This window comes from Sycon ciliatum, chromosome 9 (genome assembly GCF_964019385.1).
Source record: "Sycon ciliatum chromosome 9, ocSycCili1.1, whole genome shotgun sequence".
In the NCBI taxonomy this organism is placed as follows: Eukaryota; Metazoa; Porifera; class Calcarea; order Leucosolenida; family Sycettidae; genus Sycon; species Sycon ciliatum.
Window position 1 is genome coordinate 11,195,382 of NC_088651.1, and position 25,850 is coordinate 11,221,231.

Here is a 25,850-nt window from a genome sequence, read left to right on the forward strand (position 1 = left end):
CGTAAACGTTGACTGTGTCGCCAATTATTTGGGCTTTCTGTACAGCTAGTCTGGCCAGATGATCCCATGGGGCCGGCCCCTAGGTCCTGACCTCAGGGCTCACAGCAGCCACAATTCACAAGTACAAAACACCATGGTCCATATTCTCTAGCTCGCTGTCGCCAAATGTTGAACCCTACCCCTCTATTTGTAACACTGTGCCTATATGGGCATCGCATGGTGTGAACGCCACGCTTCAACCATGCCACTCTCTACCCAACAGTGTTATTTTTAAAACCTACTATTAAAGATAGTATGGCATGTATCTTCAGAACATTTCGTTATCTAGTAGATCTACCGCATGCGAAGACGCAAGTCCAAGCAATCAAGAAGGCAATTCCTTTCATCTATCAAACGTTTTCCCCTCTTCAGGATAGCACAGGGAATGGTGGAAAATTTGAAAGACTCATAACTACTCAATCTGCGCGGACAGAACTGTTTCGTCCTTTGTGGACTCATCAGCGCAGCACTATAATTATTATAGAGTTTGTATCTAGCACACTTAGTCTTTGTTATTTCTGGTGCCTTTCGAAATATTCGAAGAGGTGGGATTGTGCGAACAGGCTGAAAATAACCGGCACAGGAGCCTTGCGTCCCGACTGCGGCAAGGTACGTTTCCTGTTTAGGGTAGGCACCGTTCAGTACAAGTGCTTTGTTGGAATTCTGCATTCCCGTTGGAATGAACCAGAGGGTTGTGCGGGACGATAGAGAGGGAGAGGGACACATTGCGTGGTTTCGCCGCGAGAGGGGGACATTGCGTAATTATTATTTCACCCTGTTCGCACCGACCTGCATGATTCCAGCAACATGTATAAGAACCATGAGTGTGTTGAGACCGGCGACGACATCTGCCACCAGGGCGTAGGGAGTCGCACAAACCACTCCCTGGCACAATAGAGAGGTTTTGCATTCCGAATTTCGAAATGGTTTTCGACTGTGCTTTTCCGAGAAAAGTGCGTGCCGAAAAACGGCATCTTCAGTGTTTTGCATTCCGAAAATCTGATTCGACTTCGTTTCCAAGGGTTGCCATGCAAAACAAAAATGGAGAGCGTCGAAGGCGCCAAAACCGAAAAAATGTTTGCGTCCAAATCTATCAAATTCGGTTTTGAGGCGTGCATGCTGGTACCATGGTCCAACAGCAGGAACGTGTGGTCTCTGACGGACTTCCTGGTGATACCAGGCAAACGTTGGCTCAGACGAGGCTAGAACTTTTGCAGTCTCCTCGAATCCCACAGAGCCGCGAACAAAGGGGTTGAGCACAAAATAGGAGTTGCCTGAGCAGGATCAAATCCATGTGCAGGTCAAACCAAATTTGGGTGCGGTTCGAAGAGGAGGACGGACCAATGGTGGACTGAGTGATGCAACAGCTGAAGACGAGGTTGGCGAACTACTGTCTTGTACTGTCAGTAAGCTCCATGGCAAAGGAAGATAGAGTGTGATGGAGTGTGAGAAGATCTACATGTAGTCAACATGGCAAGATCAACGAGAGCAGCAAAAACCAGCAAAAACCAAAACTACACACGTGGAAAAGTTTCAAATATATTCAGCGAGAGCAGCAGAAAACAAAAATACACACATGAAAAATATTCAAATATGCGCTCCCAAACAGGAAAGAGCTGAAAATCCATTTTCGGAAAACCATGCACTTTCGCCACCACACTTCCGAAAGTTCAACTACATTTTTTACTCCTGCCGCCACATTCCGAAAATAATTCCGAAATTTGGAATGCAAAACCTCTCTAATGTGACGCCATGATTCGTGAGGATCTCATTGTCTCGTAAATCTGTACATATACAGTCGTCCCTCTCTAATCCGGCACTTGTTTATCCGGAACCCTTGCCAACCGGCGCACTTTCTGACGAAACCTATTTTTCGTTCGATTCCTACATCTTAATCCGGCACTTGAATTCCGCCTCCGGCAGTGACTTTTTGAAACGAATCGCTCAAACTGCACGTAGTTTGATTTCATAATCCGGCAGTCGCAAATCGCGTACCGTACAGGTGCACTCCTTGCCAGGCCGGCCAGACTAGGCCAGTCTGGTCAGTGCCGCGCGCGCGGGGCCACTTCAGAGTTCAGTTCAGTTGACTCGAGTTGCGGTGCCACAATCACTGCTGCAGACCTGACTGCTATATTTTCACAATTCGCTGACAGCAAGGAGTAGTGTGCTGCCAATTTTCAGGTGTGTGTGTGTGTGCGTGTGTGTGCAAGAGTACATGTGAACATGTTCTCTATTTTACTTTATCACTTTATCACTGTGTATATTCCTGGAGAACAATTGAGAATATAAAGCCGTGCACCAAATACTTGGGTTGACATGGAAAAACCCTGCGTTTTGACGTATGATACATGCATACAATTGGGTAGGGTCGGGTCAGAGGGCAGGATTTCTTAATCCAGCACCCTCGTTAATCCAGCAGAAAACGCCGTAGCAAAAGGTGCCGGATTAGAGAGGGACGACTGTACTTTTGAAATACCGGTAGTTTGCTCCGTTGTGGTTTTCACTGTTTCATTGTTGCATTTGCCGACCCAAAGTCGAGTGTCTACCCAAAGCCAAGTGTCTAAACGGTGTCAGAATTGGTTTGGATTTGCTGTTGGAATGGATGCTTTCACAAGGGTATTGACTTACTCAGATGAAGTTGGGAGACGCCGTATAAAACTAAACTTTTAAAAGATCCCCACCCCCCCCCCCCCCCTGGGAAAATTATGCCATTGTCGCATTTGCACTACATTAGTGCTGTTGATAATTTTCTGTTAGGCTACAATGCTTATCAGTGACTCACGGTAGGCAGTTGGAGTTTTCAAGGGTATGGATGTCATGGACCTCATGTAGAATAACAGTTATCTCAGATCTGCCAGTAAAACTCAAGCCGAAGACAGAAGATATCTTTGTTACAAGAGGAATCTTGAGTGTGTACTTGTGCGTAGTACTGGTGTGCTCTGGTCCTATGCTTGACGTTTAAAGCAGTTTCTTTAACTGCCAGATGGCTACAAGGCGTTTTGATGGTGTGGAGCAGCTTCTGTAAGGCTCCGTCTGTCCAGAAGTGTTGCCTCTCGGTGCAATAGGCCAGTAAGAGTCACTTGGTGAAGCTGTGTACCAAGTCTCCAGAAGTGGACAGAAGAATGCATTATGATCTGAAGCCGTTTGAGAGGAAAAAAACCCACCATTGTACTTATCTACTGTAAAAGCGGAAATTTTCGGTTGTGTTTTATTTTCGGTAACTTCGATGCCGACAATTTTTACCGAAAATAAAACGCACCGAAAATTTCGGTACTACCGGTACTGTATACATTTTGTACTCAACGAGCAGTTGTGATTTCGTAACTCTGAGTTTCACGAACTTAATCGATCATCAGACGAAAATTGGTACTGACCCTGCCCTAAAAGTACTGCTATATACATGTAGCATGAATGTGGCAAGCCCAGCATAACAATTACCATACTGATTATGTAGCGCGCTATAGAGTGTGTGAGAAAGTGTTAGTTATCTGTGTATTGTTTAAAAGTGATATTCTCGTGGAATCAGGTGGCAAAGCTTGACAAAAGGTGTTATTTGGCCTAACTTTAGCTGCAGAGAGAAAGTGTTATTTTCTGTGCATAATTATTATTATCAACTAAGTGATAATTCTGCTAAGATCAGGTGACATAACATAAGGAGTGCACATCCAAGACGTGCTAGAGCTGATTGCCAGTTAGGTGTAGAACAGCAGTACCGTTGGTCAGTGTCGTGGAATGTTATCGCATGAGCTGATTGTAAAGTAACTGATGGTGTTAGTGGATACTCTAGCGTAACTTGTAGCTCTTTGGTCCTCTTTTCTTCTTATAGGTCAAACTTATGCCACATCTATTCGTATTTCCCCATCAACATGTATGTGTATGTGTATGTGTATGTGTATGTGTTTCTGAGTTACGGACATTTCACAGTTACGGGCAGTGCTCGGTCGCGGCCGCACAGATATACGTGGTTCGAGTGTACATATTTGCCGGTGTATTCAATGAGAGGTATGCATCTAAGATGGCCATCACCTTTTTGCGGGGCAAGTTCGAAATCTTTTATTCTCACGATGGCCTGTGGCCAATAAGAGAAAAATAATTACAGGCACGGGGATCAGATACAGAGAGATCAAAGTTTAGCTGCTTGCTGAGGCAGTAGCGATGGCAATAGGGAGTTTATCACGTAGGCTGGGCGCAATGGAGCTATAGATGTGCTGAGCAATGTGAGCAAGTACATACGGAAGAGATGACAAGTGGTAGGATGTTTGCTTTGAAATCTCGTCTGGGGTTGATTTGCCGGAGGCTGAGTGGAATGCTATTAAAGAGATCAAGAGAAGCATAGATGGGGGAGTCTCTTAGCCGGTTTGTACGTGTTGTGGGTAGCTCAAAGGTTCGGGGGAACCTGAGCGTGCAAATGGATTATTATTGTTATTATTTTCTAGGTCGCCCTCGCTTCGGTCTTTGTTGTTGTGCGCAAGGTGGAAGACTGTTCAGCACCTGAACGCACGCATCAAACAACACGCACCACGTCACATTGTTATTTTTATTATTATTATTATTAAACTCAATCTCGTAGCATGTGCACGCATTGCTAATGTGGGGAGCAACCCCAGAGATGAGGGTGATAACCAGCCATGGTAAATGTACAAAAGAAAACAGTGGAAAGAAAGGAACAGGGAGGAAAACAAAGCTCAGCCAATTAAGTGAGATAGTCAGGCATTACATTGTTTAGCTAAACACACGTGAGTGCTGTAGGAAAACGCAACTCAGTACAGACAACTTGGCGAAACTGAGACATGCTGTGGCAATGGTGGGCGAGGCTTGATAGCTTGAGCCAGTCAGACTAGGAATGACACAAAGGGGATTTTGTAAACTGGACAGTGCGAGCTGCAGGTAGCGAGACTTGTGCCCTTGTTGAAAGGCTCGGCACAAACCAGTCATAGGGAAAGAGATGCCTTGGCACTTTCTCGAGTTTTATCTTTTGAATTAGCATGTTGCTGTGGAGACTGCATCGAATAGAAAGGGGGCAAACATGAGCGAGAACATAGAGTTGTGCAGAGGAGAAATCACGGGGCAAGCAAAATAGCATTTTTAATAATTTTCGTTGGCAAACTTCGAGCTTGTCTGATATCGTGTTTGATAACCCACACCACGCTATGTCACAGTAGTCGAAGATCGGACAAATGTACAAAGAGAAAAACAGAGATCTACAGTCGTGAGGCAGGTAACAGCAGTGAGGCTTCAGAGTTCCTAAAGTCCTGGATGCTTTAAGGCAAATATGGTTAGCATGTTCGGACCATGATAGCTTCGAGTCAAGAACGATTCCCAGTGCCTGTGTGAAGTTACAACTTCCAGGGCCTGGGTGCAGTTCGAAAACGTCAAAGGCGCAGATGGTGGACATGCAGAAATATACAACAATTTGGTCTTCTAGACATTGGGCTGTAGCTTCCAGATCTTCATCCAGTTTACCACCTCCTTGATGCCCTGCTGGAGCGATACCGTTAGTTCGTGCTCGGTGGAGGCTGAGCGGTGAAGGGCGGTGTCATCTGCATAAAGTGAGAGGCCAGGAGTAACGGATGGCAAATCGTTCACGTACATCAAGAAAAGCAGGGGGCCAAGAATAGATCCTTGTGGAACACCTGCATTAACTGGACGATCCTCCGAAATCAGGCCGCCTGCTTTCACAGCTTGGGTCCGCATGCTCAGGTATGACGACAACCAGTTGTTGGTGCGGTGGGTGACACGGTAGCACGATCGTAGTTTTGCGATCAGCCCTCTATGCCATACCGAATCGAATGCTTTGGCCAAGTCGAAGAAGCAGAGACCTTGATGGCGCCTTTGGTGTCGCTGAGTGTACAGCTCCTGGACGATGCGAGTCAGCTGTAGCGAGGTCGAGTCCCCACGACAGAAGTTACCCCATACTTGGCAGGTACGGCCCGTTGCAGTACATTTATGAGTATGACCTCCCAAAGTTCATGACCTTTTATACAGAGTTGGTATCAAGGTGTGTACGCTTGTAGTGGACTTGCACCGCAAAACCTAATGGCGAAAAATGCATGCATACTAGTACGTCCCATTCACACTCTGTCAGCTAGCAGGCCATGTGTTTTGTAGCCATGATTGCGTCAGGTTCCTCGTTCATCTGACATGCTTCAGGGAAAGAGGCTGAGTTGCTGATGGATTGCCAAGCTCACTGATCTATAGAACCACTTACTCCATACACAGTTTAAAGGCTTGCCAAGTGCTAGGTACAGATTCCTACACAAAGCGTAGAAAGGAGAACACTTTTTTATCCTTCAGCGTGTATGTTTCAATAACGAAATGCTACAAAACATCAAACACACACATGCACAATGGCTGGCAGTGACATTGGCATTGATGTTGCGACCTCACAAAGGGATATGTGCCATCCGAATGAAGTACTGTAAATCATATTAAGTTAACGACCCGCAAAGTTAACGATTTTCTGATTTTTGCAGGTTAACGATTTGTAAAGTTAACGATTTTTTCAGACTGACGCCGTAAAAAAATTGTTGCATGTATTGAATGTGATTCCCGGTCACTGATTGTTTGATCTGGTACGAAACTGTGGTTAAAAATAAAGTTGATTCTCAGGTCATAAGCCTGTGAAAATAAAACAGAAACAGAAAAATAATAAGGCACCCATTTTGATAATCCAGGGGATGGCCCACGCCTGGTAAAGAGAATAAATAGAGAAAAGAAAAGATGGATATTTCACAGGAAGTACATGTACAATTTGAATGTGATTACTAGCATACAAGTACGTTTTTTGTAAAATAAATATTACTAGTATGATGCATTTCAACCACAGTACAAATCAATCTCAAAGTCAAAGGATGTAATAGTACTAGTACAGATTTCAGCTGACACAACAGCAATAGCAATGTCTGTAGAGGTGAGTATCTAAACATCATCAGAGGTAAGGTCGACCCAAGCGACAGTAGCCACAGGAGACGGAGCAGTAGAGTCAGAAGCAGAATCAACAGCAGAGGACGGAACAGCAGAAGACGGACCAGCAGAGGATGGAGCACCAGAAGACGGAACAGCAGAGGATGGAGCAGCAGAAGCAGCAGAAGATGGAGCAGCAGGGAAAGGAGCAGCAGAGGATGGAACAGAGGACGGAGCAGCGGAAGCAGCAGGAGACGGAGCAGCGGTAGCAGCAGAGGACGGAGCAGCAGAAGCAGCAGAAGACGAAGCAGCAGTAGACGGAGCAGCGGAAGCAGCAGAGGACAGAGCAGCAGAAGACGAAGCAGCAGAAGACGGAGCAGCGGTAGCAGCAGAGGATGGAGCAGCGGTAGCAGCAGAGGATGGAGCAGCGGTAGCAGCAGAAGAAGTAGGAGGAGAAAGTGCAGCTGTGATGCCAGCCTCTGCAAATCCGCGCATGACGGTTGCCTTCTGCTCCTTCAGCCAGGATAAGGTTGCGACCAGCCACTGGAAGTGTAACGGCTTGACGATGGAAGTGCGCAAGTCCAGTTTGACGTTGGTCGCATCTGCTCCGTTGCCCATGTCTTCCGCAACCTGCTTCGCGTACCAGTCGCCGAACTGGTTCTTCAGGTGGCGCTTGAAGGGCTCATTGACGGTCAGATCAAGCGGCTGCAGCATGCCGGTGCAGCCAGCAGGGATGAATAGAACCTTGATGTTGTTATCCGAGAGCCTCTTCAATACTGCCGCACAACGGTGTGCAGCAAAGACATCCCAGATGAGAAGGCCGCACTGCGTGTCCGCAAGATCCAGACGTTCACGCTCACTAGCGAAGAACGGGACGAGCACGCGGTCAATAAACTCCAACATGGTGACTTCGTTGGACCAGTGATTGTCGGAATGTGTTACATTCCAGCCAGGTGGTACATTCCCGGAAGGATGGCAGCGGGTTGTCTTCCCAGCGTAAATCAGCTGAGGAGGCAACACTTGACCTGCAGCTGAAACGCCGAGCAGCACAGTCATCTCTCTCTTGTCGTCGAGACCAACAATGTCCACCTGCCGACTGCCCTGCTCCGCCATCGTCCACTTGTTTACTGGGACCATCTTTGCTCCAGTTTGATCACAGTTGACCACCATCGTCGGAGGAACGTCGTTCTCCGCCACCACACTAGCGACTTTCCTCAGAAATTCAGCTTTTACAGCAGGGAAATCTGGGGGCGTCTTCCGGGCAGTTCTCGTTCCCTTACGCTTGACATAGCCAAGACGATCCATAAAAGATACGGCCCAGGACTTGTTCAGGTCGACCCTTCCTCCGTTCTCTTTCAGTAGAGAGGGATTCTTATGGCAGACGATGCCCTTCGCCGCCGCTACGACAATTGCCGAGCTGATCGGCGACCCAGAGCCACGCAAACTTCGTATGAGTTGCTTCGTCAGATCTTCGATCTCCTGAGGCAGGTGAAGCGGCCTGCCACGAGGGCCGGATGGAACAACGCTAACATCAGCCAAGCTCTTACCCTGCTGAACCTGGGTCTGCAAATTTCGTTTGAAATTTCGCACAGTTGCCTCTGGGACAGGACGGCCGAGTTCCTTCGAAAACTTAGTAACGGCGCTCTTGTTACCAAACTGAATGGCATGTCGTCCAATCTTGGTCCGGACCTCCTCGTCGTAGGATGCAGTCGACGTCCTCTTGCGCTTTCGCCCAACAACCTCCGTCGACGATACCTCAGCCGCTGCAGCAGCTTCGCCGACCTGCAATGCTTTCTCATTGTCAACGTTCACTGACTCGGCAGTCGTGCGAGGCAAGAAATAATTCGTGATCGACATGATTGTCAGGAGGAATCAAAACCAAAACTACTGCTACAACACTCCAGCCAGTAAAACAAACAACAACCATCGTCTTGCCAAGCAAAGTTACTTTACTTCACCGTCGAACGCGCAATGCGCCAGCGGCAAACACCAGCACTAGCACAAGTAACAGGAACTGTTACTGTTTCATGCACCCGTGCAATGCAGTACATCGTACAATGTATCAAGATTACATGCATGATCTGCACTGCACAGTCAGTACAGCACTGTACTACAGAAAAGTACAACTTTTACTAACGAATTTTAAGATAACGACCAATCTGTACTCGTTAACTCGTTAGATTTACTTGTTCGTTACATATTCATGATTTACAGTATGGCGAGAAGTGGGTAAAGTATGTGATGAGCATAACCGTTGATACACGGGCAATTCCTCCTTCCGAAGGCACCTCCTCACTATGTGACTAATACATGCAGTCTGTTTCGCTTTCTCGCTTTCTTGCTCTCTTCTTGCTCTCTTCTTCCTCTGCTTCTGTCAATTTTACAGATGTGGATCATGCGGGATACTTTACTGATCCTGGCCCTGATCTCGTGTGTATCTGCCAGCGTTTCAGAAGAAGAACAGAACACTTCAGGTAGAAAAGCCCTGCGTGCCAATGCCAATGATGTGTGTACCATTGTGCCTATACGCGGACGGCGTGACAGGCAGGTCTGCACTCACCAGCATCTCAAAGCCATCATCTCGCATGCTCCGCGGCGAGCGAATCGAGAAACGTACCACCTGTAAGTCGTTTGTGTTGCGTCCAGCAGATGTGGTTCATGTCTGCACTTGTTTGAATGCTCCTATTCCATTATGCCCACTCTCAAGACAGGGTCGAGGGGAATACGTTGGGAAATACATGGGTGTTGGGGATATGACATGGAGGAGGGGAGATGATCGAGTGCCTGGTGAAATAAGACTGGAACAGAGAAAGTATAAATGTGTGTGTGTGTATATGTGTGTGTATGTGTGTGTTTGTATGTGTGTGTGTGTATGTGTATGTGTGTTTGTGTGTGTATGTGTGTGTGCATATGTGTGTGTGTATGTGTGTGTGTATGTGTGTGTGTGTGTATGTGTGTGTGTGTGTATGTGTGTGTGTGTGTGTGTGTGTATATGTGTGTGCATTGCGAAAGACGGCTCCCAAGGCCACAGGGCTTGCAACGCCATGCCAAATACTGTTGAGTTTGCGATTTCTCTCTCTTCTCTTCTCTCTTCTTGTCGTTGTCCCCCGCTTCTGGGAGCAGCGTGGCCCGATAGGGTAGCTGTACATAGTAGTAGTAGTAGTAGTAGTAGTAGTAGTAGTATGTGTGTGTGTGTGTGTATGTGTGTGTGTGTGTGTGTGTGTGTGTGTGTGTGTGCATGAGCTCGTGCATGCTTGCATAAGTGCGTGTGTGTGTGTGTGTGTACTTTGTGATTGTATTGGCAAGTAAAGAAAAGGCAAAAAATCGAAGCAAAACTTTTCGAGTGGAAAACTTGTCAGTACGGTCTAGGATCGGCCTGGTCCCATAGCTCGGATGATGAGAACATTGCTCATGACAAGCAAGGTCCCTGGTTCGAATCCTGCCGGGGTTTGCATGCTTTCGCTGTTTAGGCAGTTCATTTCCCTGACAGATTACGTTGAATTTGAAGTTTCTCCCATATCAAAGCAGGAGGTTTGCATTATGCTGACAGATTCAGGAAAAGAGAGAGAGAAACAGAGATGGATGGAGAGAGAGAGAGAGAGAGAGAGAGAGAGAAAGAGAGAGAGAGAAAGAGAGAGACAGAGACAGAGAGACAGAGACAGTGCGAGAGAGAGACAGAGAAACAGACAGACGGACAGACAGTCAGATATACAGACAGACAGACAGACAGACAGAGGGAGGGAGGGATGGAGACGGAGGAAGAGAGAGAAAGAAAGAGAGACAGACGGACAGACACGCACCGCGAGAGAGAGACAGAAAAATACATACAGACTCACAGACAGACAGACAGACAGACAGACAGACAGACAGACAGACAGACAGACAGACAGACAGACAGACAGACAGACAGAGGGAGGGATAGAAACACAGAAAGAGAGAGAGAGAGAGAGAGAGAGAGAGAGAGATGATGGATGGAACACATCGAAAATGGTGCAGTGAACCTCCCCGAACAAAATTTAGTAACGTGCGTCCTAAAAACTCGGATATTGAGCCAATAGTAATTATGTAAAGAGAAAGGTGTCAGGTCGTCGAATGTCTCATTATCCTTGACAGTTTCGTGTCTTGTCGCAATATCTGACTGTCTGTTATCTCATTACCTCGGTGGACTGTTAGTAACTCACAGATCCCTTGTTTTCATTATATTTGTCCTTCCCTTCAACCTTCTGCATTTCTTTTTCATCTTCTTTTCCTGAGCAGGAACATCAGCCACAATGATATTGCTAGCTTCAAGCCACGGAATTTCAAAAGGGTGGGCCAGTATTTGAAAATCCTGTAAGTGAAAATCTGCCCGGCCTTGTTTGCGCTCTTGGTGTGGGTTTGGTACCATGAGATCCGTGTGGTTCAAGTACTTTGCTGTCACGTGTCATTGTTGGGCCCCGTGATATCACTCTGGTGACATCCACATGAGCTGAACTGGACGAGGACTGTTTGGGGAATGCCATTGTAGTGAACAACACTGGCCAGTTCTAAAATACTGACAAAGCCTTTTGCGCATTGCCAAATATGGAAGGTATGAGTAATGCATGTGAGTATGCTGGGATCAGGGAGCCTCTGTTAAACACCTCAGACGACCATGCACAGGTGGCTGTGTGGGGTGTTCATGGTACGAATTACATAATTGCGCAATGGACTTATTCTACAACACTGGGCAGGGCTAACATACTCACCAATGCTATAAATCTGGGCTGTTCTACAACATACTGAGATGAGACTAACTTCGGCAATGTCTGCTCTCCCCTCCCCCCCCCCATTTGCCTTTTCAGGGATTTGTCGCACAATCAGCTCTCAATCTTGGAAAGCAACATATTCAGCGAGCTGGCCAACGTCTCCCACCTGTAAGGTTGCACTACTGCATCTGCTTGCTTCTACCTTCGTTTCATGCTGTACAGTGACCTGTGCACTGTCTTGTGCATAGACATATTGTGGTTGAAGCGAGAGGATGGTTTTTACCAAGTTTACCACAGCACCTGTACCATAGCATGTAATTCCTTGCCACAGGCAATGACATCTGGAGCAGTATCCGTAGGTTCTTCCATCTCCATGGTTACATTTTCAATCACCATGGTAACAATATTATTCCATCTCCTGGGGTATTCGTTCTACCTCCATGGTTACATCTCGTTGGCTATGAAGCTAAGACCCTAGATCGGCTCAGCTCTCCAGGCCAGACCACCACTTCCGGAGTCCATGTCCGCATACTTCTTCTTTTTATGTATTTATGTTAGTCTTATTTTACTTGAGAATTCCCAACAGGTGTCATCGCCTTACCTCTGCTGCACTGACTCTGTTTGCCTGGTCTGTTTTCCCTTGTCACTCTACAGTCTCTTGCACCATAACAACATCACATTGATAGATTATGCTGCTTTCAATTCATCCGGCCCTCGAAGAATGCAGCACCTGTGAGTTCAAAAATTCAAGATAATTTCTTCCTCCGCATCATTAAAATTGTCGCTTTGCACATCGCAATGTTTGTGACTTGCTCGTCTTAGTCAGACTGTCGGAATCGCTGTTTTCTGTGTTCGAACATTGGTGCGATCCTTCCTAAGCAATGTATACTTGTTTCTGAAGCCGTGGTGGTCTCGAACTTTGTCGGAGCTCTCTTCTGCACCAAACTAATTCATCGTGCTCCGCACCATTCCACTCCAGAGCGCATATCGTTTTTCAGGAGTTCGTGCCGTCCCACATCGTTCGCGTGAGCACTTATCAAGATTGCAAGCTCGGTTATAAGAATCCTGGTATCTCTGCCGAATACGAATTTTGAAACATCGCTCCGGGCAGCGACAATTTTAATGATGTGGAGGACGTACATTTAAATGATGATTCATGATGAAGAGAGACTGCATGCGGGACAGAGTGAGCGGGAGAGAGTGAGCGAGAGAGAGAGAGAGAGACATAGAAAAAGATAGAGGAAGAGACATTTTTGTTTTGTTTGCCTGTCTGTCTGACTCTCTGTTCGTCCGTCCCTCCATCCATCCATCCATCCGTCCGTCTGTTTGTCTCTTTATCCACTTGTCTTTCCATCTGTCCATCCATCAATGCGTCTTTCTGGCAACCTATGCCTGTATTCCTAACTTGTTTCCTCATGTTTTGCCTATATCTGTTGATGTTTTATTCAGGAACCTTGGTCACAACATGCTATCTTCCCTTCCTGCCAATGTCTTCCAATCAATTAAAACTCTACGGACACTGTATGTAATAATAATAATAATAATAGCACATTTCGCGTAGTAGAGCACTAAATAAAGAAATTCAGTGTTTTTTTCCGCTTCTGTCTTGTGAGCATCATCAGCTAGGTGTAGTAGCTGCTGATACCGATTTCTCGCCGGGTGTCGAGCTGCACAGTTTTTGCACTGTACGTAGCCATGTTCATTGAAGCTTCATTGCTTGCGTTGTCTCCGGTTCTTCCCTCATACTCTCAGTGCTGTTTCTAACACCTTTGCATGCCAGTTTGTGTACCAGCACAATCTATTTTTCCTTCACCTTAACGCACCCGTTCTGATCTTGTAGCTATGAATACTACAGTTGATAGTGACATACTACCTTGATGAAATTATGAAATGAAATATGTAACATACGGCTCAGAAATGTTTCTCTTCTAGACTCATCATTGAATCTCTTCTTTCTTTTCCACATTCTTTCTCAGTTGTGTACTTTCTTTTTCTACTGTGATTCGTTCTGCCCGTTATGCAGATCGTTGGATCACAACCTGCTTTCTAGCTTACCAAATGACATTTTCCGACCGTTCACAATACTTCGGCAGCTGTAAGCCGACGTTGTGACATTATTGTACATTACCAGTGTCCAGGTCCAGGGCCCACACCCTGCTCCAAGGCGCAGAGATTACGTAATTATTTTAATGAAAAATAGCCTGCGTTTCGGGGCTTATGCCGAGTATTTGTTTAACACCCTCCCTTTCCAGTCACAGATCCTTGACAGGGGAATCCCCCATTCTCCACACAATATTGAACCATAGAGGATGGTGGCGTTCCTACGGATGCGGGACAACTTGGCCTCTAGCCGAGACTGACGCGAAACGTGAAATTTATTTTTTCTCCCGCTCATCAGTGTATATGGCACCTAGATGATACCCATCTAACCAATGTGCTTTCGCTTTTTCATGCATGTTTTAGGTTCCTGAATCACAATAGACTAGCGAGCTTTCCGAACAGAACCGTGGAAACGTTGAAGAAGCTGTGAGTTTGCCTTTCTTGTGTGCTATGGACCAGCTAGTAACATATGCCCTCTGCACCCCCACAGACAGCTTTCCATCACTGTTAGGTACAAAAATCGGGTGAACTCACGGCTATGCCATCTTGGTAGCTACGTGTGTTAGAGAATATCCATTCAAGTTTGTTCGTTAGTGCGAGAGTTCGTTCGTATTCGAAATTCCATGTCCGTTTCACGCCTATGTGGCGCCATATAGGGTTTCGTCCTGATTTCATGCAAGCAACTAATCTGTGATCATTCTCTACCAATATAGGTATTGCTACTTGGCCATTGTGTGCAGATGGGCAGTACCGGGATGCTACGCTGGTATTCTTGCAAACTTCAGATATTCTTTCAACACACAACAATACACAAGACTGTATTAAAACCTATTCAGATTTCAAACAATAAGAGGACAGAGAAACTGTGTTAACTCTGAGTTTCACGCACTAAGCGATCATCAGAAAACAGTATTGAGTAACTCTGGAGGAGTATTGGTTTATATACCCACAAACTTGCAAAGTGTAAATGTGTAAATGGCGGCATCATGGTGCAAAGCTAAAAGTTGTGAATGGCGGCAGTGCAAAGCGTAAATGACTGCATCATGGGGCAAATCAGGCGAAAAGTGCGAATGACAGCAGTGGTGAAAGGTGACAACCACTGGATCTGGTTGTCTCTTACTTAATTAGGTGATGGCTGTGGATGGACCTATTCAGATTTCCGGGGTTGCCGTAATCGTGGTGTCATGGATGATTGGGTTCTTTAATGGGAGACACTTGCCCCGACTTTTGCAGTAATGGTCGCATGTTACCAGTCCAGTCGTTGGGAACACATTTTCGGTCGTGGGTTGCATGGATTGCACATGTGTTGTAGACACAGGTTGTTTGTGAATACGGAACCTAAATTCTTGAAATGAGCGTAATTAAAAAGAGAGAACCATAAGCTTTCAAGTTGCCCGTATTTCTCTATTATCAATGCTGTTCTTATATTTTTCAACACGCCTCTGGAGACCGCTCTTATACTGGACAGAGTCAACTGCCACAAGAGCAGGAGCAAAATATTAAATCTGCGGACAGATTTGTTTCCTACTTTGAGGACTCATCAGCGCAGCACAGAGAAAATGAGGCCGAACCTGATACTATGCTTATAATGTTTCGAAAGGTGCTCACAGTGTGCTAGTATTAGAGACTGTGCTAGTAATGGAGACCTGTGCTTATAATAGAGAATGTGCGGTATCCGTTTTGTCCAACACTAACACATATAAGCATGATACCGGTGAGTCACAACATGCAACAATTAGCAGAAAAACTGACTGATGTGATACTGGTACTCAACGACCTGATGCTTAGCTGCATCGTGTCTGGAGTGCGCAAACCAACAGCCTTCTAACAAGTTATGAAATATGTAAGAAGGGGCCGCGAGGGGGGGGGGGGGGCGCACTCCAGACGAAAACAAGCTAAACATCACAGCGAACTAAGCGTGTTAGCTAAGAATAGATGACGATGAAGGATAACGACACACGGCGTAGTTAGGATTGCCATTCTATTGTGCTGGATATAGGCTGTGCAGTAATTTTGCTACCGCATGTTTGCTTATTCCTAATCCGGAGGTAAACATGTTTTCAGGAACTCAGATTTTTAAAGACAACGACGATGACGGCGACAGCGACAGTGATGACTATTTCAACGACGATGATGATTATAATGATGATTCTATCTATATGTCTGCTGCAGAGATCTCTCTCATAATCAGTTCACCTCCATCGAGTCTCTCCCACGTTTCCCCTTTGTCATTCATCTGTAAGTCTAATTTGGAGACTGAGCCAAATAACAAATCTGAAATGTTACGCATTTGTGCATCTACCTCATTTCCTGGAGCAATTGCATATTGCTGTGTAATGTGCACTGCACCTCTGCCTTCATTATTGTTACACAGAAACACAAACACACACAACCAGACAATACAAAATGTAAGATTGGTGTGGCTTGTACTCCAGTGCAGCTTGTACTCCGGAAACAAACAAACAAACAAACAAAAAACACTTATTGTGTTACATGCACAGGCCAAAGTCAAACTTATAACAAATTCTGTGCCCCCCCCCTTGTCTCCTGTTGTTCTCCTATTCTCAGAGATATTTCCCATAATCAGATCATAGACATCTCACCAACCTTCTTCCATGAGAAGTTTCCAATCCTTAAGCATCTGTAAGTTATCGTCCAGCTGATCAGCGTACGTCATTTTAAAGAATCCCGTGTGATCTACTTAGTCTGATTGTTTCATTCACTCAGCAATGAGCAATGGTAAACACTCTTCATCCAGAGCAATGAACAAGCAGTGAAACAACTTTCACCCAGAGCACTCAATACTGTGAAAATTCTCTTCCACCAGCATACTCAGTAGTGTTCGACCAGTAGCAGCAGCTACTTTTCTAGACCTAATCTTTAGAGTAGAACCCGGGTTACGGGTCCACCTAACTCTGCGCGGACATAGCTGGACTCAGTTGTACAGGGATGGGCAAAAAGGTGTGCAAAAGGAATTTTTGTGAGTAGATGGACCCCGGAAAAAAAATTTGGAGCGAAAAATTACGGCTTCCTCGGAAACCGACGGGTGACCCCCCTTAGGCCGGAATTTAAATCCCGGTATAAGGATCACCCGCACAATGTACATGCCAAGTGACCCGCATCTCGGGCTCCGCAGGATCACCCGCACAATGTACGTGCCAAGTCCCCCCCCCCCTCCCACCCGGCTCCAACCCCTAATCCGCTGTGACCCTTAACCCGGGTTCTACTCTAGTGTTGAAACGATCTCACCGGGTACTCGTTAGCTCGCTCGCCAGAAACTCGGCTCGTTTGTGCGGCCAGCTCGTTTACACTAACGACCACCGTACACCGTACTCCATACACCGTACACCGTACTCCGTACACATGGCAGTACATGTGTTCGGGGAGCAGTAAACATATCTTACAACTCCCACTGTCCGGGTCGATCGAGAGTCCAGTCCCGCGCAAAGTGAAAATCACTCGCAGTTACAGTGACTGTATGCCTGCACGGCACTCAATTGTTTCAGTTGTCATTGCGGCTTTGGTGGACTCCACTGACGTCTTGTTCCGCATCTGCTGACCTGTCGCAGGATATGCTTCTCTCAACTTTCCATTCGAGTAAAAGTTACGCTGACTAGTTTGCAAGTTTTCTCCCGCTTTCTATTTAAACTCTTTAGCTCGCTCGATAGCTTGCGCGTAAGTTGAACTGTTCGATCGTTTGTTTCAGATACGCTCGTTTCAACACTACGTAATTTCACTCGCAAATCCATGGATTCTGCAACATGAAAGTGTGTCACGTGTGAGTCACGCACAGATAATTGGGATGTTTAGGTTTGATCTCGACTGATCAAAAAGCTGTCGATTTATGCAGATCTCACAGCTCAAGGGGAGTGGTGTTGAGGTTCAACGGACTGGACTGATGTAAATTTATTCAGGTACATTATTCTGCTACCGCTGAAAACATGATTATCTGCGATCACTTCGCAAATTGTTAATTGTTACTACTGCCACTACTACATTTTGTAATTGAACGTTCTGGCCACGATAGGAACCAAGGCACTCACAAACACAACGTGTAATAGGTGTATCCATTACTTTACCATTGTATAGTAGAAGACTGGGGAGTCCTTAGACTCGAGCGGAATGAATGTAGTGACAGATGGAAGTTGATCATGTTGATCATATTCCCCAAAGATCTTCAATAGTGGTTTATGATCAGTGCGAAAGGGTAAAGTGCCGCCCACATATATACTGCTTTTAAAAGACGTTTCACGGCAAATACAATGGCAAGAGCTTCTCTCTCAATTTGTGCGTAATTTCTTTCAGCAGCAGCCAGTGAACGAGATACATAAGTAACAGGACGCAAATAACCTACTTTGTCTGGTTGTAGTAGGCAGGCACCGATTCCCGTTGGAGACGCGTCACACTCCAAGATAAGTGGCTTCTTGAGATCATAGTGAGCCAGTACGTTTGACAATGCTAAGATCTCCTCACACTGAATGGAGTTATGCTGACACATGGGAGTCCAGTTTCACTACGTACCGTTCTGAAGAAGACGGTTCAAGGGAAACAGCCACTGCGATGCATCGGGGATAAATATTATTTGTGGTATTCTCTAGCTTCTGTTTGTTTTGCAGTTGTTCTTGTGCAACCCCCCCCCCCACACACACACATTTTTCGATGCCTAGTTGCAACGCTGACGCCGAGACCTCTGGTCGGTTGAGTTGCTCCCAGCACATCAGCACGTCGTCCCTACATCCCCTATGTTTTGTCCTTTTCCTCGTTTCTTTTTGTTCTCCACCTGTTTTCCAGTAGGGCTGTGTCAATAGTAAAAAAAAAAAAAAAAAAAATCGACCATAAAAGTTGACCAGCCCCAAGAAGGAGTGTAGTTCTGACGAGTTTGCGGGCTGTGGCGCTTTGGCTATGGCAGACACCTTAATAATAATAATAATAATAATAATCTTTATTAGGATGACCCAGAGGCTTGTCGCCTATCAAGGGGTTCACCGCTTTGAAGGATGTACATGTACATGTACATGTATGAGCTAAAGTGAAAGTAGTGAAAAGTTGTGCAGCGTGAATGCGTTGGGGAGCACACAGGGGGGGGGGGGGGGTATGTACATGGCGTAGGCATCCCCGAGAGCGAAGCACTATGTTTGCAAGTGAGTTTGCGAAGCTCATTCTTGAAAACAATAATGGATGGTTCTGCAGTTAGTCTTGGTGGGAGGCAGTTCCATAAGAGGTTTGGAAGAGAAACAACGATTTTGATGTGGTCTTTGCTTTAGGTAGAATAATTTTGTTAGGGCGTCTCGCACTCTGCGTGATATTGAAATGGAATGAAGCTAGATAACGTCGATACTTGAAAATAAATTTGTGCATGGTAACTAAGCTTAAAAACTGCCTGCGGTAAAGAAGGGATTCAATGTTAGCTTTTTTATTAAGATCCTGCTTGGGAGTATTAAAGACGATTCGGATTTTGCGTTTCCTAAGGTAGGATCTTGCAAACCTGGCCTGGACTCTATCCAGCTCAGTCAAGTCGCTTGAACGAAGATGGAAGGACCACACTACGACTTGCTAGGATCAGCATGCAGCCCCTTGCTTGATACAATGAAGCCTAGATACTTGACACTCTCCTGGTTCAGCTCACACTTTGCTTTCTTCAGCTGTAACCCTGCCTTTTCAAACTGTCTAGAACTTGACGCAACCGTCGGGTATCATGCTCTGCTTGGTTGGTTCCCGTGATTAAGATGTCATCAAAGTACACTATGACCCCATCGATGCCCGCTAAGATCTGCTCTATAGTCTTTTGCCAGATTGGTGGTGCTGAGGAAACGCCGAATGTCAATCTCGTGAAAGCAAACAGCCCTCCGTGGGTTGCAATGACGCACGGTTTCTGACTGTCATCGGACAATGGTAACTGAGTGTATGCTTGGCTGAGGTCAACTTTTGAGAAAACAGAGGCCCCGGTAATGCTGGACAATAAATCACTGGTATTTGGAATAGGGTGTATGTTGCTTTCAATATGCTGGTTGATGGTGACTTTAAAGTCTGCACAGAGTCGTATAGAACCATCGGCTTTCTTCACAACTACAATCGGAGTAGCCCACTCTGAAGATTCTACCGGCACTAGAACACCCTCCTTAATCAAACAATCTAATTCAACTTCAGCTTGCGGTTTCATGGCGTATGGCAACAGTCGAGCTGAGTAGCACTTGGGTATTGCACCACTGGCTATGTGGATCACTGCCTCCGAGTCATGAGTCTTGCCCACACCACCTTGAAAAACGCTTGGGAACTCGTCTAGTACAGACTAAGAATCAGACGTACGTGGAGCAGAAGAAACAGAACAGATGGTATGCCAATCCAAACGTATGTTAGACAACCAATTGCGGCCGAAAAACGGGGTGGTGCCCTCTTTGACCACAAGAATTATTGAAATGCCGAAGTATAACACTACATAATTATACTGTCAGTAACACTTTTTATTCTATCGCCATCATAATATTGGGCATCAATGCCCGTTTGGTGGTTTGCGGTGTAACATAAAACTTCAAACAAAATACAGTTTTTCTGCACCACTTATGTAACTGTGTAGTTCAGCCCCCCCCCCCCCACCCCTTCCTCTCTGCTCACTCCTTCCTTGCCCACTTCATCCTAATGATGGTCACTGTGACTGAAAAGTTGAACCAGTATCTCCAGTTGATGGTGTGGAGTTCCAGTGTACGGGTAGCTGCTAGCTGGACAGTGTTGCAAGTTTGCTATTTGTCCAGTGCAGGAATTGTCTTATCGATAAGTTTGTTGTGTCGTAGCTGACCTCAGAGACGTATTTTCATGTTACTCACCGCAAAGGGGCAACATGGCCACCAAAGCTGTACAGCAAATTGTCTATAAGTTGTTGCATCAATACTTATTTGGAGCCTCTTGATTAGAACTAAGAACAAGGCATGCAACGAGTTGATTAACAATACAGAAGGTTAATGACACGTCCTGTGGCAGGTGCAAACTCGATGGTCAAAAGTGAAAAGAAATTCCAGCGTAAGACCAAAAACACTGCAGCCAATGTTGGATCACCAACCGCTGCATTAGGGCGAGAACCCTCAGACCAAGCCAACGCCATTTTCCTTCTTCTCATGGCTCAGGAAACAGAGAGTTGTGGAGTGGTCTGAGTGTAGCCATGAACTATCTTTTATGTGCCAGCCATGTTGTGTACCTTGGTGACGCATGCACTGTAAAACCTGTGAAAAACGACCACACCTTGGGGCCAGAAAAAGCGGTCTTTAGTGGCAGGTGGTCCTTAGTTAGAGGTTTGCATCGCACAGCCATAATATGAATGTGGGACAGTCCGTGCCTGGTGAAGTGGTCTGTCGTACCAGGCTGGTCGCTAGTCGCGGTGGTCTTTAGTTACAGGTTTTACTGTAGTACCAGGCTGGTCGCTAGTCGCGGTGGTCTTTAGTTACAGGTTTTACTGTAGTACCAGGCTGGTCGCTAGTCACGGTGGTCTTTAGTTACAGGTTTTACTGTAGTACCAGGCTGGTCGCTAGTCACGGTGGTCTTTAGTTACAGGTTTTACTGTAGTACCAGGCTGGTCGCTAGTCACGGTGGTCTTTAGTTACAGGTTTTACTGTAGTACCAGGCTGGTCGCTAGTCACGGTGGTCTTTAGTTACAGGTTTTACTGTAGTACCAGGCTGGTCGCTAGTCACGGTGGTCTTTAGTTACAGGTTTTACGGTAGTACCAGGCTGGTCGCTAGTCACGGTGGTCTTTAGTTACAGGTTTTACTGTAGTACCAGGCTGGTCGCTAGTCACGGTGGTCTTTAGTTACAGGTTTTACTGTAGTACCAGGCTGGTCGCTAGTCACGGTGGTCTTTAGTTACAGGTTTTACTGTAGTACCAGGCTGGTCGCTAGTCAAGGTGGTCTTTAGTTACAGGTTTTACTGTAGTACCAGGCTGGTCGCTAGTCACGGTGGTCTTTAGTTACAGGTTTTACGGTAGTACCAGGCTGGTCGCTAGTCACGGTGGTCTTTAGTTACAGGTTTTACGGTAGTACCAGGCTGGTCGCTAGTCACGGTGGTCTTTAGTTACAGGTTTTACTGTAGTACCAGGCTGGTCGCTAGTCACGGTGGTCTTTAGTTACAGGTTTTACTGTAGTACCAGGCTGGTCGCTAGTCACGGTGGTCTTTAGTTACAGGTTTTACTGTAGTACCAGGCTGGTCGCTAGTCACGGTGGTCTTTAGTTACAGGTTTTACTGTACTCACGACTAGTGTCAAAACGATCTCACCGTGTACTCGTTAGCTAGCTCGCCAGAAACTCGGCTCGTTTGTGCGGCCAGCTCGTTTACACTAACGAGCACCGTACACCGTAATCCGTACACATGGCAGTACAAGTCGAGCGGGAATTTTTTTACGACCCCCTGGTCGATCGAGAGTCCAGTCCCGCACAAAGTGAAAATCACTCGCAGTTACAGTGACTGCATGCCGCCTGCACGACACTTAGTTGTTTCAGTTGTCGTTGCAGCTTTGGTGGACTCCACTGATGTCTTGTTCCGCATCTGCTGACCTGCTGCAGGACAAACTTCTGTCAACTCTTGATTCGAGTGAAAGTTACGCTCAGTTGTTTGGAAGTTTTCTCCCGCGGTGCAGCAAAGAACAGGGCTACAGTCTTTGCAAAACGGTCTATTCTTACAAAGGCTGCTCAACGACGGCGCTGAAAAGACATCTCGACACCAAACAGCAGTCCAAAGTGAAGCAGCAGCAACCCCAAACCCCGGCAGTGATAATTTGGACCAGCTGAATTGAAAAAATCGAACCTAGGAAAAAATATATTTAAAAAATCATAATTTGCCACATCAATGAAACTCGTTAGCTCGCTCAATAGCTTCCTCGTTAGTGGAACTGATCGCTCGTTTGTTATAAATACGCTCGTTTCAACACTAGACCTGGGCACATCCCAATCATAGCCATGGATGTGTCTTCTGTCTATGCAGTATCCAGGGCACTGAATTATGCCTCTGTGTGCATGGGTATGCTTTAATTTTTATGGGTGCGCATGTATTTGTGTGTTTGTCCGTGTGTGTGGTTGCGTATGTGTGTGTGTGTGTGTGTGTGTATGTGTGTGTGTGTGTGTGTGTATGTGTGTGTGTGTGTGTGTGTGTGTGTGTGTGTGTGTGTGTGTGTGTGTGTGTGTGTGTGTGTGTGTGTGTGTGTGGCACTGCATTCTCTATTTTGGGCACTGCACCATCTGTTCAATTGCTGCGTCAGCTCTCTAGGTAGCAATGCATTTTACAGTTTGTTCATCAGTCCTATTAATGCAGACTCACCGATACCGTTGCCGAATCTAATAAGCTTGTAAGTGAAGACAAGTTTTAAGAATGACATTATGGAGGGAACTCTGCTGCGTAGCATTCGCTGCTTGCAATGCTCACTTTCCCTTACACAAGTCACAGAGCACCAAACATCTTTGCTGTGACTACATGTACCGTAAAGTAATAATTATAAGCCACGGCTTATATGACTTTTTGGGGAACTTTCACAGCCTTCTACTATGTATGTATGCATTCTTTACTTTACTTCGCAAAGTCAAACGGGATCGTTGCCCAATAATATGATAGCGAAGGGTGTGTGTGTGTGGGGGGGGTGACATATAAATAATAATTATCGTATTTAAACATGTTAGTACTCAGTAGGGAGGGATAAAAGAGCAGAAAAACGGCAGAAGGCTAAAGGTATATTATGAGACCGGCTTCAAAGAGCAGGCTTCGTTCCTGCTGTTGTAGCAGTTGAGCACTCTCGTGTGGGGTAGTGCCTTTGCTGCTTGCGTTATGCAGAGCTCACTGACTTGTCAGTTTGAGCAAGGTACGTTCGGGCATGATTTAAATCTGGCTTTGGATAATCTATTTTTCATTGCTATCAGCTTCGGCCTCATTGTTTCTGTGCTCCGCTGATGAGTCCACAAAGGACGAAACAGTTCTGTCTGCAGTTTGAGACAGGCTTCTATAAAAGACAGGTATTTCTATATATGTCAACCCTAAACCCAGGCTTGTATGTGTCGAGATTGATCTTGAAAATCAGGCGTCTATTCAAAGCAGGCTTCTATAATTATGAGACAGGCTTTATAATAAGACACTGCAGTGGTATCGTTTCATACCCTTATGCAATCATCCGACAATTGGCACTTATTTGCTGCTCATTTTGCCATATACATGTAGAATCATTCAAATTGTCTCTAAATTTGCATGAATGAATGCATAGAAAGTGAAGTGTTACTTCAATCTGTTTCTTTGCCCATATATCTCTAAAATGTCGCTCCCTATGTGTTTGTGGGTGTATTTTCGTTGCCGTCTCTTTCCATTTCTCTGGATTGCCGTCTGTGTGTGTGTGTGTGTGTGTGTGTGTGTGTGTGTATATGTGTGTATATATCTCTATTGTAACATGGAAATTGCGGGCACAAGTTATGAGATCGAGTCACCCAACTAAACAAGATTTTAAACAGTCAGACGTGCGCAATCTTGCACAAAACGGACAAGTTGGAAAGCCGTTGGTTTGCGCTATGGAGAGTGCTCAAGCTGACTTTCATGCTTTGGACTAGATCGTGCACGTCTGACTGTTCAAAATCTGGTTTAGTTTGTGGACTCGATCGCATAACTTGTGCTCACTTTTTCCATGTTACAATTTTTTTCCTTTGCTCACCATCTGAGTTCTTAAAGGGGAAGTATACCCTAAAATCAAATTTTCACCAGTTGTTGTCTTCGGGGTGCTAAGTCGAATGGTCTTGGTCTGAGGAAGCTGAGACGCTCCCTTCCTCCTTTATTCCCAATCGAACTCGCGCACTTCCACCGAAACTGGGTGACTGCACCCTACTAGATAGGGATTTGTATGGAAAAGTCACTAAAAACGCCGTTTCGTTCTTATAAAAGCACGGATGACCGCAATTGATCCATTTGTTGTAGTCTTTTGGCCGCTGAGTCGACTGGTTTTGGTCCGAAAAAGGCTGCGATGCAGCGTTCGTCCCTTATTCCCAATCGACCACGGTTGAGTAAGCGGTCACGTGCTCAGGCGTACACCAGTAAACTGAATTTACAGCCTGTTTGGGCCCGTTCCTTTCACTCGAGTTGAACCTTTGACCCAGGGAGTCGTAAAAGCCTTTGAGAAGAGCCTTGGTGTGAAAATTGTAGCCTGCAGGCACACACATGCATGGTGACCAGGTGACTGGTGTACGCATGAGCACGTGACCGCTTACTCAGCCGTGTTCGATTGGGAATAAGGGCAGAGCGCGGCATCACAGCCTTTTCGGAGCCAAACCAATCGACTCATCAGCCAAAAGGCTACAACATATGGACCTATAGCGGTCATCGGTGCTTTTATAAGAACGACACGGCGTTTTTAGTGACTTTTTCCATACAAATCCCTATTTAGTAGGGCGCAATCACCCAGTTTCGGTGGAAGTGCGCGAGTGCGATTAGGAATAAAGGAGGAAGGGAGCGTCTCAGCTTCCCCGGACAAAGACCATTCGACTCAGCACCCCGAAGACTACAACTGGCGAAAATTTGATTTTAGGGTATCCTTCCCCTTTAATATACCTCTATAGTAAAGAAAAGAACCGAGGAACTACAAGTTACACCACAATGTCCACTAACACCACCAGTTACTTGACAATCAGCTCATGGGATAACATTGCACACAACTGACCGACAGTACTGCTGTTCTACAACTAACTGGCTATCAGCTCTAGTACGTCTTGGGTGCGCACTGCAATAGTTAGTTGTAGAACGTCAGTATTGTCGGTCAGTTTTGTGCAATGATCTGCTATGGCTTTACTGTAGCATCAATATCATCACCTCTGGCGATGGGCGTCAAAAGGTCCAACGGTGTTGTTCATGTTGGCCACATGTCACGGTGTGCTCTTCCTGCAGAGATATGAGTGATTCGTACCTGAATCATCTATTTATTGCCTTTCATCCTGGCTTGCCAATCTTCAAATAGTAAGTATAAAGCATTTATTATTATTGCATTTCTGGAAATTTTCGGTGGAGATTTATTTTCAGAAACTTTGGTACATACAGTCAAACCTCGTTAGTATGAACACTGATAAGAACACTGATAAGAA

General features: G+C 45.8%; 1 protein-coding gene across 1 annotated transcript in view; it reads left to right on the forward strand.

The window, feature by feature from the left end:
• Positions 1-355: 355 nt before the first annotated feature.
• LOC135824689 (uncharacterized) overlaps positions 356-25,850 on the forward strand; it is a 67,736-nt gene continuing 42,241 nt past the window's right edge. Inside the window, exons 1-12 of the mRNA XM_065337398.1 lie at positions 356-648; positions 9,329-9,564; positions 11,200-11,274; positions 11,766-11,837; positions 12,324-12,401; positions 13,119-13,190; positions 13,693-13,764; positions 14,133-14,195; positions 15,942-16,007; positions 16,338-16,412; positions 23,006-23,092; positions 25,657-25,725. Coding sequence (XP_065193470.1) covers positions 9,329-9,564; positions 11,200-11,274; positions 11,766-11,837; positions 12,324-12,401; positions 13,119-13,190; positions 13,693-13,764; positions 14,133-14,195; positions 15,942-16,007; positions 16,338-16,412; positions 23,006-23,092; positions 25,657-25,725 — 965 coding nt within the window. The 5' untranslated portion in view covers positions 356-648. The remainder of the gene's footprint in view (positions 649-9,328; positions 9,565-11,199; positions 11,275-11,765; positions 11,838-12,323; positions 12,402-13,118; positions 13,191-13,692; positions 13,765-14,132; positions 14,196-15,941; positions 16,008-16,337; positions 16,413-23,005; positions 23,093-25,656; positions 25,726-25,850) is intronic.